Genomic DNA, 15,869 nt, shown 5'->3' with positions numbered 1-15,869 from the left:
GCCCAATCTTGTATGTCAGGGGAAGCTCCTTCTTCGCGAGCTCCACAATATCAAGGGCGCTATGGATGCCGCGTTCATGCGAGGCTTTTTGGAGGACGCGGTTCCGCAGGACAAAGTTCAAGAAAAAACTGATGAGGTGTGGTGTGTTGATGAGATTCCTCTCCGACCTATAAGAGATACTCCAATGAGAAATACGTAGCTCAGAATTGATTGAAAGACCGACCAGATGAGGCCTTGTTCACGCATGTGAGACGATAGGAAAATTGTCACTGATTTCTCGGGGTCGTTCAAGAACACGAGGAGCTTCTCCTCGCGCTGTTCCTCCAGATCGGATTTGCGTGCCTGCAGATTACCTTCGTCATCATCGTGATCGTCCAACTCAACAGAGAAACCTGGAGGAGCACATCGAGGAGCGGGGGGACAAAAACATATGCATTGCCATACAAAACGAGTTAGAATAATGTGCTACTGAGTGGTATGCTACTTGGCCTTGCTAGGCCTCTGGCTCTTCTTGCTCTGCTGCCCAAGTGCCTTGCGACGAGCGTCAAGGTAGTGTGACCATAGACCCGAGGATGAATGACCCGCGGCCTCATGCTCAGCAAGGACCGTGTGATCGGTCACTCGCCACACCTTGTGATTGTGGTGATAGGTGGCTTTGACGAAGGGGACGCCAAATATGAGAGGGAACAACTCATGCTGACGGTACATCGCTCGCAGGCGCTTGTCATCCATCTGCTGAAAGCCGGCCACCATATCAATGGTGTACATGCCGTGGGGCCACACCTGCCATAACTTTGCAGGATCATAGTCGGGTACGGGAATGGCAGTGATGGCAGGTTCCTTAGTGGAGATTGCTCGTTGGTGTGTGCGCACCTTCACCGGGGCAGTCGAGTGATGCGAGGACGTGAGTGAAATCACAGAAGATGCTGACGATGAAAATGACATAGAGATCGTGTCACGAGGGGGACTGGATGAGGGAGAGATGATGCTGCGACTGCGGAAGAGGAGTGGAGAGGGAGTGGGCGACATAGATGTTGCATAACGGCTGTTGAAGTCCTCGGCAGTGAGTCGTGGACGCACAGGAGTCAAAGCAAGCTCGCTACTCTCCTCCCGTTCGCGCTTGACTTTGCTGACAGGGGGGGAGGACATTATTTCGATGATCTCGGCCTCGGGATCTAGGAGTGGTGCCTGCTCCCGCTTGGCCTTGAGCTTGGTTCGCACAACGTCACGCTCACCTCTCATATTGAGCCGAAGGTGACGAGGGCGTGAGACGTATTTGGACGCCATCAACAGCTCCTGGAAGCGGTCGCACTGCGTGACACCATAACGTCGGAGGAAGATATGACAGCCAGACTCGAGGGAGATGGTATGCGTGAGGGCAGTGGGAATCCAGCGTTGCAAGTGTGCATCGTACACTTCGATCTTCTGGATATCTGTGCCCAAGGAGGCAACAAGCTCGGGATCATCGGCAAGCTGCCATTGAGGATAGTAAGGACACTTGGACACCCATTCAACCCTGACAGCGGCATCATCCTAGGTATAGTATGAGCAGAGTCATGACAGAAACATGGGATGACACTTACAGAATCAAACCAATGCAACACGAAGTGCTGCTTCGCTTCTCGTTCCATCTCCTTGCGGCGCTCCTCAACCCGCTTATCATCTGCCTCCTGCCGGGCCCGGGCACGGAGATCAGTCGCCCATATAGGGTCCATCTGTTGGGTGATTCGCGGATGCTTTGCCATAGGTAGCACAGGAGGAGGAGGCGAATCAGCCTCAAAAGGCATGCTTGGGGGGATAGGAGCAGGCGGTGCAGACAGTAGGTCATGCATAGAAGGGACTGGTGCACCTGGGATCGGAAGGCCAAAGTCGTCAAGGGAGGCCTTCAATGCTTGACGGAGCTCCTCACGGCCAAAGCTACCATCCTCAACCTCCTCAGTCAAAAACTCATCATGCAGATCCTTGTCGTGCAGATCCTCATCATCTCCATGCATAGTCAGGCCGTCGAGAAATCCATGGAAATGACATCCGCCAGCCTCGCGACAATGCCTTGAGCACAAGTTACGGCTGCAGTGCAAGGCACGCGGGCGACGGCAGAAAGAACCTAGACACCGCTCACCCCGCTTGCGTTGTCGCTTGCTCGAGGGCTGCGTCAAGGAGGGTGGCAGCATAGCGAGGGTAGTACTGCTAGAGGAGGCCGAGGGCTGCGTCAAGGAGGGTGGCAGCATAGCGAGGGTAGTACTGCTAGAGGAGGCAATAGGTTGCGAGATTGGTTGAGAGTTGGGGGGACTCGGTGATGTGGTTGACATGGGAATTAATGTCATGATGTGCGGGAAGGCAAGTAGTTGTGGATACCAACGGTAGAAAGAGCACGATCGATGCTGGTGATTGACATTAATACTATGCGTTGAGTGTCAGAGCAGCACATACCATTGCCATGGGTTTTCCGCCATTCCCATGCTTATCGGACCGACAAATTGACAGCGAAACTGCACCACCGCAAGTGATGCAATCAGTGACGAGGCCAGTAGGAGACAGGCGGAGGAACGACTGCGCAAGAAACACGATGTCGGCATGAGACAATGGAGTGGACATAGCAAGAGCAGGATGAAGTATTATCAAGAGGACAGGCACGTAGAAAGAGGGGAAGGAGGGCAATGCGAACAAGGCAATCCAGGAGAGATGTGCAGGAAGGAAGGGGGATGGATCTAACTAGTGATGTGCATGGCCCGGCTTCAAGCCGTGGGCCGGCCCAAGCCAGGCCTGATTAGGCCAAGCCAAGCCAGGCCAAACTCACGGCCTGAACATGGCCCAGGGCTCGGCTTTGGGTTTTGGAAAGCCCAAGCCTGCGGCTCGAGCCGCGGCTCTTTGTATGATCAATCATGATCGATCTGTCAGGTACGAATCCATTTGCATTGCCACTCTTCTACGACTCTAATAGATGCTTAAATCAAGAACTCTCAGCCGATGTCAGGCATGTCACTCGTTTGTCTCGTTTTGGGTCGCACTCGCCCATAATCGACTAGGCCGAATCATCCTGCTCATTCTCGGATGGATCGGATTCCAACGAAGTGACAATTTTGATCGAGATAAAAGGTAAGTACTAGTAGTCTTCGCTCCAAATAATCTAATGGTTGGAATGGTCCATACAGACAGTGACGACGAGCCGCGTATAGTGCGTCCAGTGCGCAAAGTCAAACCGACTGCTGCGCTCCTGGAGCACTCTGAACAGGCTGCACTCCCCTCTCAAACCCTGGCTATCAATGCCTTCCGTGCTGCACAGGCCGCCAAACGTGTTGCCAATGACACCCAGCCCACTGTCCCACAACAAATACCAGCACCCAGCCTGCCCACTCCTGAAGCCACGCTTCCTGCCCCTGCACCTGCAAACAAAAGAGCTCGTCTTGAGGAGATCGAGGAAGATGAAGAATCCAGCGATAAGGAGCGTGAAAATGCGCGGGCGAATCCAAAACGTGAGTTTTCATCTGTCATTCACATTTCCGTTTCTCACCTGACACTATTAGCCAAACGAGCCCGTCGCCAGAAACCTGCTCAAGATCAAGAAGAGGTTGACGAGGATGGTGTTCTTGTGGACATCAACGTGCAGCCCATCACCGACGAATCTGGTCCCACACGCGAAGATAAGACTCGCGACATTGACGAGTTCTTTGGTAAACCATTCGAGCACACTGGTACCAATGGCACGGTGAAAAAACACCGCAAGTGCAAGGTCTGTCCATACGTGTGTTCCATTTCCATGTATTTAATTTTATTAATGCTACATATCAACTACTAGGGACCACTGTATCATCGTAAACGAAACGTCGACACTGCGCCGTCACTCTGAAGCTAGATTTGCTGTAAGTTTTCATATTTTTGTTCAGGCGAACATATAAATTTAACATGAATCCACTGGCACATAGGGCAAATATCGGAAATGGGCAAAGGCCAACGCCTTCGTATCTAAATTGCCGGGTGACGTCGCAGCTGAGAAAAAGAAAGCAGCGCAGGCGCAGCAAGCGATCGATGCGCATATGACTGAGCGCAAGTTATCAGAGCGTGTTATTCCATACAGCGACCAGCTTTTTAGAAAAGCTGCAATTGAGTGGCTCGTTGCCACGGATCAGGTAAGTCTCTGAGTTGTTTGTATCATCTGGCTGCATACTAATGAAAATCAGCCCATACAGGCTCTCGAGCATCCAAAATTCAAGGACATGGTAGATGTGGCCTCGCGTGCTACTCGAGGCGTCAAAATTCCTGGTTGAAAAGCAACCCGCGCTGAGATCATCCGCATGTTCAAGAACCACATGACCACGCTCAAGAAGAAATTGAATGTACGTACCATCCTTTGCAGTTTCTATTCATTCCTGACAATATTCTAGAGTCAATCTGTCAGTGGCGCGATCAATGTTACATGTGACGCGTGGCAGGCTGACAACACAGATGGGTATTTTGCCGTCACCGGCCACTGGATCGAGGAGAACAATCCGATGCAGTGGGAACCCGGGAACGCGTTACTTGGCTTTACGAGGCTCAATAACGCACACAATGGCCAGCGTCTAGGTGGCACATTATTCAAGGTGCTCGATCGGATTGGTGTTGCACACAAGGTTTGCATAGTATTATCTCCTCATGATTGCTACCTTGCTTATATTTCCACCTGCTAGATTGGCCATGTTACATGTGACAACGCCGCCAACAACAACACGATGCTGGAAGAGTTCTCGCGATTGTACGAGGCGAAGTACAACAAGAAATTTCCATGGCGTGAACGCAAGATAAAGTAAGAAGTCTTCATGATTTTTTTGCTGCGTACTAACAATTTCAACAGCTGTCTAGCGCACATCATCAACCTTGGCACACAAAAGCTAATAAGTATGTATAGCCAAGCGCCCCACTACAATCCACACGATCCGCATGGCCACGATCCGGATATGTCTCAGAAGGTTGAGCGTGACGAGATCGGCCTCGTTCGCAGCATCTGCATCAAAGAACGTTCCTCGGCCAAACGGAAAGAGTTGTACAGGACTATCCAGACGAAAGCAGGTGTGTCTTTGCCGACACAACTGCTGATTGACATGAAGGTTCGATGGTCTTCAACCTATGTTATGCTTAATCGTGCCGAACACAACAAGAAGGTGCGCATTTGATCTTGTTGTACCCTATTGTTCTCACTCTTACTTAGTATGTTGACACGTTTGTGTACGAAATGGGCCGCCAAGAACCCAATCTAACCAAACGAGCGAAAATCGACTTTTTGCAATTGTCACCCGCTGAATGGTCACGACTTGGTCATTTTGCAGACCTTCTTTCATACGCCGACGTTGCTCAACAAGCCTTCTCGTCGGATCGAGGTTCAACTCTCCATCTCGCAATTCCTGCGCTGGAGACACTTTACAAATCTTGGTCTTCGCGAGCAGAAAGGCCCAAGTATGCTCGGTTCGCTGATTCACTGAAGGCCGCCGCAGCAAAAATAGATGAATACTACGAGAAGACTACAGATTGCCCAGCCTACGTTATCGCTATGTGTTCGTTCTCTTCTGTTTAAGCTAGCTGAGTTTGACGGTGTGCCGTTGTAGTACTTGATCCGACGTCAAAACTGGCATACTTCAAAAAGCACTGGCCATCCCACTTGCTCGATGATGTGCTTGCTTGTGCTGAGAATGTGTTCAAAGCACACTTTTACAAGCTTAATCAAACTCTGTCGTCGTCGCAGCCTACAACCACGAAAAGCAAGGCCGCTGGCCTCAAAAAACTTATTCGAGAGGTTCAAAGTGACTCCGATAACGATTCTGAGGCAGACCCAGGTGCCACGTCCATTGGCGACCCAGCAACACCATGGAGGGCCGAGTTCGCGAGCTATATCGAAACTATCGAGGCAGCTCCCTCAGCAGGTATGAGTACTATCCAGTGGTGGGGTGTAAGTGACTTTCATTTCCTCTGACTCGAGGCTGATCACTGTGTCCATTTAGATTAATGCCTTGAGGTATCCTGTGTGGGCTTCGCTGGCAAGAGACTTTCTATCCATTATGGTAGCGTCTGTCTCGAGCGAGCGAGCTTTCTCGCAAGGAGGGATCACGATCAGCAAGCGGCGTAATCGGCTGAAAGGAGATATCGTTGAGGCTCTACAATGTGTTAAGTGCTCCCTTCGTCATGAACTTATATTCCGCGAGGCCGGTCCTTCATCTCTTGTGGAGGAAGAAGCTGATGATTCTGAAAATGAGGCTGAGGCTGGTGAGCACGAAGTATCCAAAGACGAACCAGCAGATGACGAGGGGTGGGATGTGCTGATCTTGGAGGATGATGATGACGACAATATGTCAGAGTTTGATTCATTAGGTGACGAATAAGCGCTGTACAATTGTTGATATATTATAGACCGTTTTTCAAGATATTTCAATGTTCAAAGCCGTGAACAAGCCCAAGCCAAGCCGCGGCTTAGGCCTGGCTTTGGCTCGTGGCCCGGCCTGAGGTTTTTCAAAGCCCAAGCCTCCCCAAGCCAGGCCTAAGCCGCGGCTTTCAGGCCGAGCCGGGCCCGCACAACACTAGATCTAACGGCGGGCGGGCGGGGTATTTGAGCAGCTCAGAGATGGTTCGAGCGGCGTCTAAATGGAGGACGTCGTTGACACCACCTCCAGTGGTGGCGGGCGGGCATAGAAGTAGCATTCCTTCGAGGTGACAGCTGGCGGGCAGCAGCCGGCAGGCAGCAAAGAGTCGGGATGAAGGATATTAATATCCTGCTTAGGTACACCTGCAAGCAGACTCCGTTTGAATTTGCCGAGCCTGCCGAGGGGTGCCCAGACTTGTGCCCAGACCGCAGACCTAAAGTCTACGCAGACTTGCGCCAAGACCGGCCAGAACTCTGACATTCACAAACAGCCAGCTTGAATTTTCGACTCTCGGCAAACGGGACCCTCCCGAGTTCGGAAATACCCGCTCAAACTCTGTGACATTGGTGCGCGCTTATTTACCTACTCCCCTTTTCATGGGGAACCACGGTCGATTTGTCGTCATGACCGAGCACTTCAGGCTCTGCATCTCTTTATCAAGTGAACATCGGCTGCTGCTGCTGTTTCCCGTAGGCAGAACGACAATATCTTTATTATGAGTTTTGCAACTCTTACTAGGCTATGGCGAATCAATGACAAGTCTCGTTGAAAATTCTGGAAGTCCAACTATTGCGCCCCAATTGCTAGTACTTAATAATGGTCAACGTAATAAAAGGCCGGGATCAACACTTGGTGCAGTTTTCAACCTGTTACTCTCGTGCTGACTAGTCAATTTATGTGCAGGTTACCATCGGCTCATGTCAGCGGCATTTATGCATGAAAGCCCGGCCGTGCCGTACATCTAGAATCGCGCGCGAGGGTTCACCGGTGCACCGTGCACTACCCTTTGTCATAGCACAGTCAGGATCGTCCTTTGTACTTTGCGAGCTAGCCTAGAACCAAGCTCCGAGTCCATGAGGCTCATGGATCTTTCTAGTAACAGAGCCTCGCTCAGTCAACGTGTTGTCTGTGCCCTCCAAGTCCTTCCTGACCTGCTCGTTTGACTACTCTACCATCTTCATTTACACTTGCTAGCTCGAATCCAACACCAAGATCATGGCCCACCCTGCCATATGGCGAGGAAAAGTGTACTTCTATCCTATTGGCAATACGTCTGCAGTTTCCCTCGCACAGGATCTCTGTCCAACTGAAAAAGCAGACATGCTGCTTCTTGGGTGCGGCGACCCGAGACATATCCTTTACACCGTATATACAAACAGCGCTAGCTCGCAAAGTAAAAGTATGTTTCTGGTAAGAACCTTTTGAAAGAGTGGCGTGCTAATGTTTTATGTTCAGAATCACGAAAACTGGATTTCACTTGCTGTGACATTGAGAGCGCAGTCATTGGTGAGCCCAAATTTAATACTCGATGCGTCTTCCTAAGCCAATGTATCAAACAGCTCGTAACGTTATCTTATTCACCCTCCTTGCCGATGAAGGCGCTGCGCAGAAAGTGCCACAAATTTGGAACATTTTTTTCCACTTTTATCTCGACAAAGCCTCCCATGACCTGCTCATATCACAGTGCAGGAAATTGGTCGAGCTATCCAACGATCTGGACAGCTGGAACAATGGTCCTTACGGTTATTTCCTTCGTATGTGCACTGGACATACTCTCGCCGAGTTGCGGCGCCTTTGGCAGCTCTACATCCAAACGACGACTTGCTCTCCTAGCCAGGCAAAAGCATTTGCATTCGCATATGCTGCTGATGTCAAGGCTTGCAGGTCTAAGTCCAAATTCGTGCTTACTGCAAGTCGGGCAGCTGGGCCATTGTCGATGTATGCGATCAAGGCGGCGGGTGATCACTACAACATTTACTGGGAGACAGGCGTATGCTCTGCTGTCCCTAAGAGACCCAAAGAGGTGTCACATCCAAACCCGACCTTAGCATACTCCATGGCTGGTAACAAATTTGCGGTCCACTATGGAACAGATCCTCTCTCTTGCTTTCATTTGGCAGAAGCGCTTGCACCGGCTGTTGGAAGCGCTCGCCATCCCGAGCAGACGACTCTGAAAGATTTAGTAAATGTCTGCAAGATCCAGTTTTCCAGGTGGTGCACTTCGGTTGCTGAGGTCTTGCGCAGTCAATGTTCATCTTCTCCGAGCCCGCTCATCATACGTTGCTTTGTGGGTGACGCTCTCAGCTTGTGTCAAGCCCTTGGCTACTACCACACCACGAAATCCACATCCACGCCATTCCCTGTTGCACCTTGGAAGCACACGTGCATCACATTTGATCCTGACACTTACGGAACTCATATACAGTCACCCGCACCGACTACATTCAACGTCATTGATACTTCCAATCTTCTTGATCACGTCGGCGTGTTGAATGTCCTCGTTGTTACTTCTCCTCTTCTTCAGCGAACTCCATCTGCTACGTTGTACACAGAAGGTCTCTCTGGGAGCAGCCCGGAGGACGCGTTGCCACAGCAACTCTGTGGAGATATAGCGACTATTGGTCTGCTCCTCGGCCTCATTCCCGCGTCCTTTATTTCGCAGTTTACGAACCGGTCGAATATGCATGAGCTGCTCGTGCGGACCGTGCAAGGGCAAGCAACCCAGAATCACGAGCGCCTCGCCTGGAAGCTGATTGGCGGGGCTGAGAAACTCGTGACTGATTTTGACCACCCCATCGACATCTCTCCCGAGCAGCTTGCAGGCCTTCTCTTCAATGTTTACCTCGACATGTTTTTTTTTCAGAACACGTTACGAAGTATGACTATGATTAAGTGGTCTTCGTCGTCTTCGTCGTCACTCAAAATCTCCGGGGTCGTACATTACCATCGTCGTTCGTACGCGAAGATTTTGGGTGTCGTCAAAAGGAGGGTGGTCACAGAATGGGCCCCGACCATGAACATACTTCTTGACAAGATTCTGGGTGACAGGACCCTTCTGACAGGGATGAACTTTTACCAAGATCTCTGCTGCCAACTGCACCTTCTCGGTGTTTTTACTGTAGATTGGATGTCTCTGCAAAAGGTGCAGGAGGTGTATAGCATTGAACGACCCCCTGTCCTACGCGATTGGAAAATGCTCCCGCAAACTGTCTGCGTCGTCCTCGTTATTCCTCGGGGTCGCCTCCAGCCGCTCTTACCTGCTCTTGACGAGTCTGGAACACCTGTGTTGCAGTGTGACATAAGGGGAGTAGCAACCTCGAATACGTTCTCTTGCATCAACACAGTTTTCGGTACCGTCAATATCAGCGGCAAGGGCGATGGCAAAACTGTAACCATTAAGGAGGACGCCACTGGACGGGATGGAACTTCCCCTCTCGTGGTGTGGTTATGGGTGCCGTCCGTTGTAATGATGAACGAGCGTCGTTTGATGGTCGCATTATCTGTTCTATCCACCCCAGCGACTTGCATGACACTCCCCATGAAGCTGGGGCTCGGCCTTTCATTATTCAACGCAGACATAGGAGACGAGCAACTCGTGCATATTCTCCGACAGCGTCCTGATGCTGGTCCAGAGAGTCCCGAGGAGATGAATACACAGATCGGTGGTTGTCGCATGAAGACGTCTGGTGCACGCACATTCGTCACCTTAGACAAAGAATGCAAGAAACCTCTGACATTCACCACTCGTGCGGATATCGTCGAACCGGGGATGAAAGCTGCCCTGATCAGCGGTGCTACTCCCATTGTGAACCAAGTTTCTATGCATTCAATCGCCATCGTTCTTGGAGGCAATTCTTTGCGATTGCATTTCCCGCTTCCTATTGATGCAAAGAAAGCCGATCTCCGCATTGTACAAAAGTCGCGATACATCGAAGTGCGTTCTCTCTCTTTCTCTTTCTCTCTCTTTCCAACCACTCATTTATGACTCGGCGCAGGTTATCTTACCCCTGAAACTTGCTCTTGGAGGAACCGACCTGATGGACATGTTCCCTGTTATTCCGCAGGGAGGCGACCTTGTTCTCTGGAACATGCACCGCGTCAATCTCGACCAATGCACGCCTTTCAGCATCGCCAACAAGAAGGCTCTCGACTGGCTCAACCCTCACGTCTCCCTCATGATGTCCGAGCGTGAAAGGAGAATCCCGGTTGAATTGACAACAGGGTCCACGCTGCTGGATGTCAGGCGTACACTTCATTTCATCTTTGGGCACGCAAGTGGTATCGCGAATGGCAAACCCCCTCTATGCTACGCCTTGCGGGAAGGTCAACAGATCTTTGTTATTCTCTATATCACGAACCTCCGCTTGGACGTCGGATCGCACGCCATGGTCGCTGATGTTTGGGTGATGCCGTCTTCTCCCTTGCCTGAGAAAGTCCAGGCTTTCGAAAAAGTTTCTAAGCATGTGATGTCAAGAAATATGAAGACGGTGGCGATGGGTGTTGAGGAGAGGAAGGCATGGATGCACCTCCTCGTGGCCGCGACGGAGCGGTGCCGTACCTGGGAGCATAAAACCAACTGCGAGTATCGCATCCAAGGCGTCATCCCTCTGACTTTGGAGCCAAATGATAGTCCTATCTGCTCTTGCGGTGCCGGGGTTGGGACAGAGGCGTTTGTGAAGCAATATCCGATGCTTCGACCGCTTGCGCCGTATGTGACGAGGGCAGCGATCAGTCCGCTGTTTGCGCTGTCGTACATGGAAAAGGTCGGTAATCCGGAGGATGACGTTACTACTACCAAGGCCCCGCCGACGCCTTCGCTAGGAGCAGCAGTGAGTCATGTGTGCGCCGCTTGTGGAAAGGAAGAGGGTGCTTCTGGGTCATTATTGATTTGCAGTCGGTGCAAGGCTGTGCGGTATTGTTCAAAGGGTTGTCAACGCGAGGACTGGAACAGGCACAAGACGTGTTGCGTAGCACCACCTTCCTGAGGAGATTGTTCATCACGAGTAGATGTTATGATTGATTTTTCTGGATCCACACACGATTAATGATGTAGGCAGCTCCTTCGTTCTTTGTTCAGTTTGGCTCATGAGTTATACTAGTTCCTTCTTCACCTCTTATCTGCCAAATGTTCCCTCCTTTGACTGGAGTTGAGGATATGTACTTCCGTGTACTAATTACCCGAAGCCTGCCTAAGTTATACTTCTTTCCAGTCTCCTATATTCACATCTCTAGATCTAATGCATTCCTTTGAATACATGCTGCTGCAATGTCCATTGATCATCATCATTCATTTACAAGCATTATCTGAACCTCGGCTAAATATTATTGCTGCACACTTTAGCCACTCTTCGTTAAGTAAGGTTTCTGCCGACGCAGGCTATCTAGTACGGATGTGACTCGGAGATGGTATGGAGATGGACCTGAAGCTCTGTTGTCGCAAGTATAATGCTTTTTGATGTGGTATACAGATGGCATGGTGATAAGGCAACCTGATAAAAAGACTAGGGTCGTTTACCACGCATCATCGCCGACGTGACGGGCGCCCAGACTTCCGCCGTGCTGCTGGTAGTCCCTGGCGGTTCATCCTCGTCGACTTCGGTACAGGCGTCATGCCTTTTGACTTTCTCCACTCCTCCCTTCGTGAGTTCCTTGGACCATGAGTCGAGACGTGCGATGATTTTGTTGTCGACGCTTTTGCAGAATCATCGAGATCCATAGCATCTGGAAAAATAATCAGGTTAGAATTTCAAGAACAAGTCGAGAGAGCTTATAGACCTGGTGCTGTAGAATCATCTGGTGGGATATGTAAGCGAAGATGATCTATGCGTTAGACAAAACGAAACAAGCGAAAAGATGCAGCTCGTCTCCTCCCAGTACTATCATTGTAAAGCTTTGAAATGCGACGAACCTTGTGCAGCATCACCTTCCACAGGTTCTGCTAATTCCTCATCTCCACCATCAATTTTTGCCGTCAATTTAGAGTTGAGTCTCTGTAGACGTGCAGCCTCAGTTGCTGCGTATACACCTTCATCGCGTTTTTTTCGCTCTGAATGAGCGCTTGACTTTTGATCGAGTTGATTTTGCCATGTTGGTGACAGTGCGGAAGGATTCACAAATGGCTCGCAAATGACGGGACCTCTGAAATTTCTTGAAGCTGACGCACACGTGACACATCGAATCATGCTCGCTCAGCGCTCAATGTCTTTCAAGAACTGCAAGGACTATCTCGAGCAGCCACTTCAAACCGTCTATCCGATAGATAGTAGCCGTGCATTACGCATTTCATTGCGGGCACATAGTTCAATCCAAAAATCGGATGAACTGAGAATAACTTGTTCACCAACTCGTGCAGTCTTCGCAGAATGACTGCCAGTGTGGTAAGTACCTGAATCCGCCGCCATGACTGCTGCTGACAGAAGTCCGACATTTGAATTTGCGTCCACAGCACTGTGGGTAATTAGTGATATTACGATGCAAGATCGTCTTTCAAGTCTAGACGCCCTCCACTGCAAACGCAGGTTCAAGGACGGACGATCATCCAGGTATTTGATGCATCTACATCGCGATAGATCATACAAGCAGTGTACAAACCTACGTCAATCGAATAAATTCGATAAGTCCTATGATACAACAAGACCAATTGTCTGGATAGCCTCGAGCCGTTGGACAAGATGTTTTGATCGATCACTGCATGATCATTCTGGAGGGGCTTCCCTGTAAAGTCGCAAAACATATAAGCATGGAGAACCTTGACAAGACAAATGATACTCATGATGTACAGCACGTTGTTGCACCTGCGATAAAGCTGGTAAGAGTGTCGACAATAGATAAATGAGACCACATGCCTGATGAAGACTTCGCCCAAAGCACCATTTGATTTCCCGTCTTGGAATTCCTCTGTGTTAGCCAGCTATACAATGTATTAGAAATCCAGAGAAATACGCATCAAGCTTGTCCATACCTGGAGGTTCATGTACCCATCCGTGCTGACAAGGAATCCTTTGTACTCGAGCCCCCATTTTAGCTTCACAAATACTGGCTTCCCAGTAAGCTCCTGCATGAAAGGCTTGGGGTTGACAGGGTTGACCTAGGGTGGGTTAATATCTTAGGCATCCAGCTACGAGTTTGTTGACGCACCGACGACATCTTGGTTGTTGATAGAAGATAGATGTAAGGTAAATTCGGACTTCGAAAAAGGCAAAAAAGGAACCACCATAAAACACAACCTGTGACATACTCACTTTCATTCGCTTTTGGCCGCGTTCGCGCCCTTGTACAAAATATGTCAGACCGCGAAGGACACTCGGGAGCTGGACCGTCAGATGAAGATCTATCGCTGCCGAAGGCAACGGTTGCAAAGATGATTAGTGGTATGTGCTCCGAAGGATATAGTTCATTTTCCGACCTCTTGAACTGTTTATTCATTCCCCATTATATGGCTCTCAGAACTACTACCAGCTGAGGTCACATGTGCGAAGGAGACGCGAGATCTGGTCATAGAGTGTTGTGTAGGTGAACATCGTCAATGATCTTCCTGTGCCTCGTTAGGGCTCACGCATTTGTAGAATTCATTCACTTGATCTCGTCGGAGGCGAATGAGATATGTGAGCAGGAATCCAAGAAGACAATAGCGCCGGAACATATAATCGCAGCGCTGAAGGTATGTTTATATGACTGACGCTTTATTCTCGGCTGACTTTGCTGTAGCGGCTAGGCTTCGATTCCTTTACAACTGAAGTTGAAGATGTCTTGAAAGATCACAAGCAGCAACAAAAGGTGCGTGAAGTTCGTATTAACACCCAGCGTATGATGGACTATGTTTCAGGACAGGGAAAAGAAAGCAGACAAGATAAAAGATTCGGGTTTAACGCCAGAAGAACTTATGGCAAAGCAGGAGGAGCTTTTCGCTGCAAGTCGTGCAAGATTCGCTCAACCGCAAGGGCAGCAGCAGCCATCGGCGTGAATTTAAGTGGTAACGCCAATAGCAAACACTCATGGTACCTGCGATTCGTATTATTGTTGTATCGGACCCTGTACATCAGCACTTCTAATGATTTTTATTTTCTATTTCTCTGTCTTGTCGTTGCCGCAGAACTTCAAGGCGTCTGTGTGGGGAGTCTTGGTTCCATTCTTCCACTCCGTTGCTCAGAGTAAGGTGTGGAAGACCAAGCTGTTCAACTGTGAAAGAGGCTGACACCGAAGCATATAGTGTTGCTAGAATGTGATAACGGGGGTCCAATTAGTTGTGCGTCAACATCATGAGCACACTGACAGACCTTCATAGATATCTCCTTTTGCCTTGAACAAGCCCGCAGCAAGCCCGCCAAGAAAAGAGTTACCAGCACCTGGTTTTTTATCAGTATAATCACACTGATACAAACATTCGCCCAAAGAATCACCTGTGACATCGACAACCTTGTCAATGTTCTCGGCGGAACTCCAGAAAGCGTCAACCCATTGCCCTTCCCTGTCAGAGGTTATGACGTATGCACCAAGGGCACCACTGCGTATTATAACGCTTCCACTATTTGCTTTACCAACCCCCATCTTCAAGAACTCTGATGCAGCATTCTCCACGGCAGTTTTCGTAACAATAGACGGAAGAGAAAGCAGCGCTAAGGCCTCTTCAGCATTTGGACTAGTGTTTCGCGTGAGCAGAAATCGGATGTGACCACATCTCGCCTACCTCAGGATTGCGATATGTGGGAGGACTGCTTTCAGCGAAGGCAACTCCTCGGGAATACATCTATCCTGCTTGACATTCAATCATTAATTTGTGAGACAGAACCCTGCACGAACAGGTATGGGTTCAAAGATTGCGGTCGGGTTCCACCCTTCAATTTCTTGGATCTCTGATATGATTTGAAGCGCACGCGTGGGTGAGCAAATGAAATGAACAGAAGCAGGACGTGTCAGCCGCGTGCTGTCCAAGTCGCGAGGCGTGAGTCTGATCCGCGGAGTAGTGTATTCAAAACTACAGTCATGGAAACGTCAGATGGCGTGGATAGGTTGTAAATGCGAGGAAATAGTGACCCTCGATATTCTCCTCTGTACGAATTCATTGATCGTGTGGTAACGCGATTCATGTCGTCACGGAAGTGCCACATGCCAGAACCATACGTCAGTAACCGATTCTGAATATCCTGAGGGAAATCGTTCCCCCGGTCGACAATCATCCCAAGGGTATCAGGAGGCAACCTGCAAGAAAGGTCGAGCCGTTCACAACCCAAGTCATACAACACAGCAACGCTGACCACATGCGAGCACCGATGGCAGCATACGTTCCTCCACCTCCAATCTAATGTAGATATATCGCGTGAGGATGTTGACAGCCGCAGGAGAGTGTAACTAGCTTCCCTGGGGTGGCACCATTTCTCCGGTAGGCTTCCCTTGCTCGTCTGCATAGGAAAATTCATCGATGATAAACATCCCAAAGGTCACAAATTGAATCGTCATCTCGTGGTATGAAACAAACACGCG

At 49.8% G+C, this 15,869-nt stretch overlaps 6 protein-coding genes across 6 annotated transcripts; 2 read left to right on the top strand and 4 right to left on the bottom strand.

Moving 5' to 3' along the window:
• Positions 1-480: 480 nt before the first annotated feature.
• On the bottom strand, positions 481-2,595 carry DEU56DRAFT_908128 (uncharacterized protein; the record flags this gene model as incomplete). The annotated part of the gene is made up of 3 exons (XM_041356961.1): positions 481-1,533; positions 1,584-2,381; positions 2,431-2,595. The coding sequence occupies 3 exons, from the start codon at positions 2,593-2,595 to the stop codon at positions 481-483; spliced, it is 2,016 nt and encodes a 671-aa protein (XP_041213587.1).
• A 4,587-nt stretch (positions 2,596-7,182) lies between these two features.
• DEU56DRAFT_958244 (uncharacterized protein) lies at positions 7,183-11,374 on the top strand (the record flags this gene model as incomplete). The annotated part of the gene is made up of 4 exons (XM_041359276.1): positions 7,183-7,788; positions 7,845-7,895; positions 7,949-10,323; positions 10,385-11,374. Exons 1-4 carry the CDS (start codon positions 7,605-7,607, stop codon positions 11,372-11,374), a joined length of 3,600 nt encoding a protein of 1,199 aa, XP_041213586.1. The 5' UTR covers positions 7,183-7,604.
• Positions 11,375-11,633: 259 nt separating this feature from the next.
• Positions 11,634-12,520, bottom strand: DEU56DRAFT_777046 (uncharacterized protein). The gene is given in 4 exon segments (XM_041351747.1): positions 11,634-12,110; positions 12,165-12,182; positions 12,298-12,433; positions 12,453-12,520. The coding sequence occupies 4 exon segments, from the start codon at positions 12,474-12,476 to the stop codon at positions 11,911-11,913; spliced, it is 378 nt and encodes a 125-aa protein (XP_041213585.1). The 5' UTR covers positions 12,477-12,520; the 3' UTR covers positions 11,634-11,910.
• A 713-nt stretch (positions 12,521-13,233) lies between these two features.
• Positions 13,234-13,476, bottom strand: DEU56DRAFT_712273 (uncharacterized protein; the record flags this gene model as incomplete). Its single annotated transcript, XM_041347526.1, has 2 exons — positions 13,234-13,299; positions 13,351-13,476. Coding segments are annotated over 2 exons (192 nt in total), but the record flags the coding sequence as incomplete, so codon positions are not given.
• A 101-nt stretch (positions 13,477-13,577) lies between these two features.
• On the top strand, positions 13,578-14,459 carry DEU56DRAFT_777038 (TATA binding protein-associated phosphoprotein). Its single transcript, XM_041351746.1, has 5 exons — positions 13,578-13,759; positions 13,836-13,901; positions 13,955-14,049; positions 14,097-14,165; positions 14,215-14,459. The coding sequence occupies exons 1-5, from the start codon at positions 13,672-13,674 to the stop codon at positions 14,350-14,352; spliced, it is 456 nt and encodes a 151-aa protein (XP_041213583.1). The 5' UTR covers positions 13,578-13,671; the 3' UTR covers positions 14,353-14,459.
• DEU56DRAFT_727548 (Ribokinase-like protein) lies at positions 14,437-15,845 on the bottom strand (the record flags this gene model as incomplete). Its single annotated transcript, XM_041347990.1, has 8 exons — positions 14,437-14,603; positions 14,666-14,734; positions 14,789-15,027; positions 15,076-15,140; positions 15,189-15,363; positions 15,423-15,587; positions 15,644-15,687; positions 15,759-15,845. 8 exons carry the CDS (start codon positions 15,843-15,845, stop codon positions 14,437-14,439), a joined length of 1,011 nt encoding a protein of 336 aa, XP_041213582.1.
• Between the last annotated feature and the right edge of the window lie 24 nt (positions 15,846-15,869).

The sequence above is a fragment of the Suillus clintonianus genome (genome assembly GCF_016758775.1).
Source record: "Suillus clintonianus strain FC179 chromosome Unknown DEU56scaffold_7, whole genome shotgun sequence".
NCBI lineage: Eukaryota > Fungi > Basidiomycota > Agaricomycetes > Boletales > Suillaceae > Suillus > Suillus clintonianus.
This window is presented reverse-complemented; position numbering and strand designations above follow the sequence as displayed.

What these genes read in the sequence shown, in the direction of transcription:
- DEU56DRAFT_777046 (XM_041351747.1), bottom strand. Translation starts at nt 12,476, where the DNA reads ATGGCAAAATCAACTCGATCAAAA.
- DEU56DRAFT_777038 (XM_041351746.1), top strand. Translation starts at nt 13,672, where the DNA reads ATGTCAGACCGCGAAGGACACTCGGGAGCTGGACCGTCAGATGAAGAT. An exon ending in GGTTGCAAAGATGATTAGTG is followed by an intron (nt 13,760 to 13,835) that starts GTATGTGCTCCG and finishes TATGGCTCTCAG; the next exon opens with AACTACTACCAGCTGAGGTC. An exon ending in GGTCATAGAGTGTTGTGTAG is followed by an intron (nt 13,902 to 13,954) that starts GTGAACATCGTC and finishes ACGCATTTGTAG; the next exon opens with AATTCATTCACTTGATCTCG.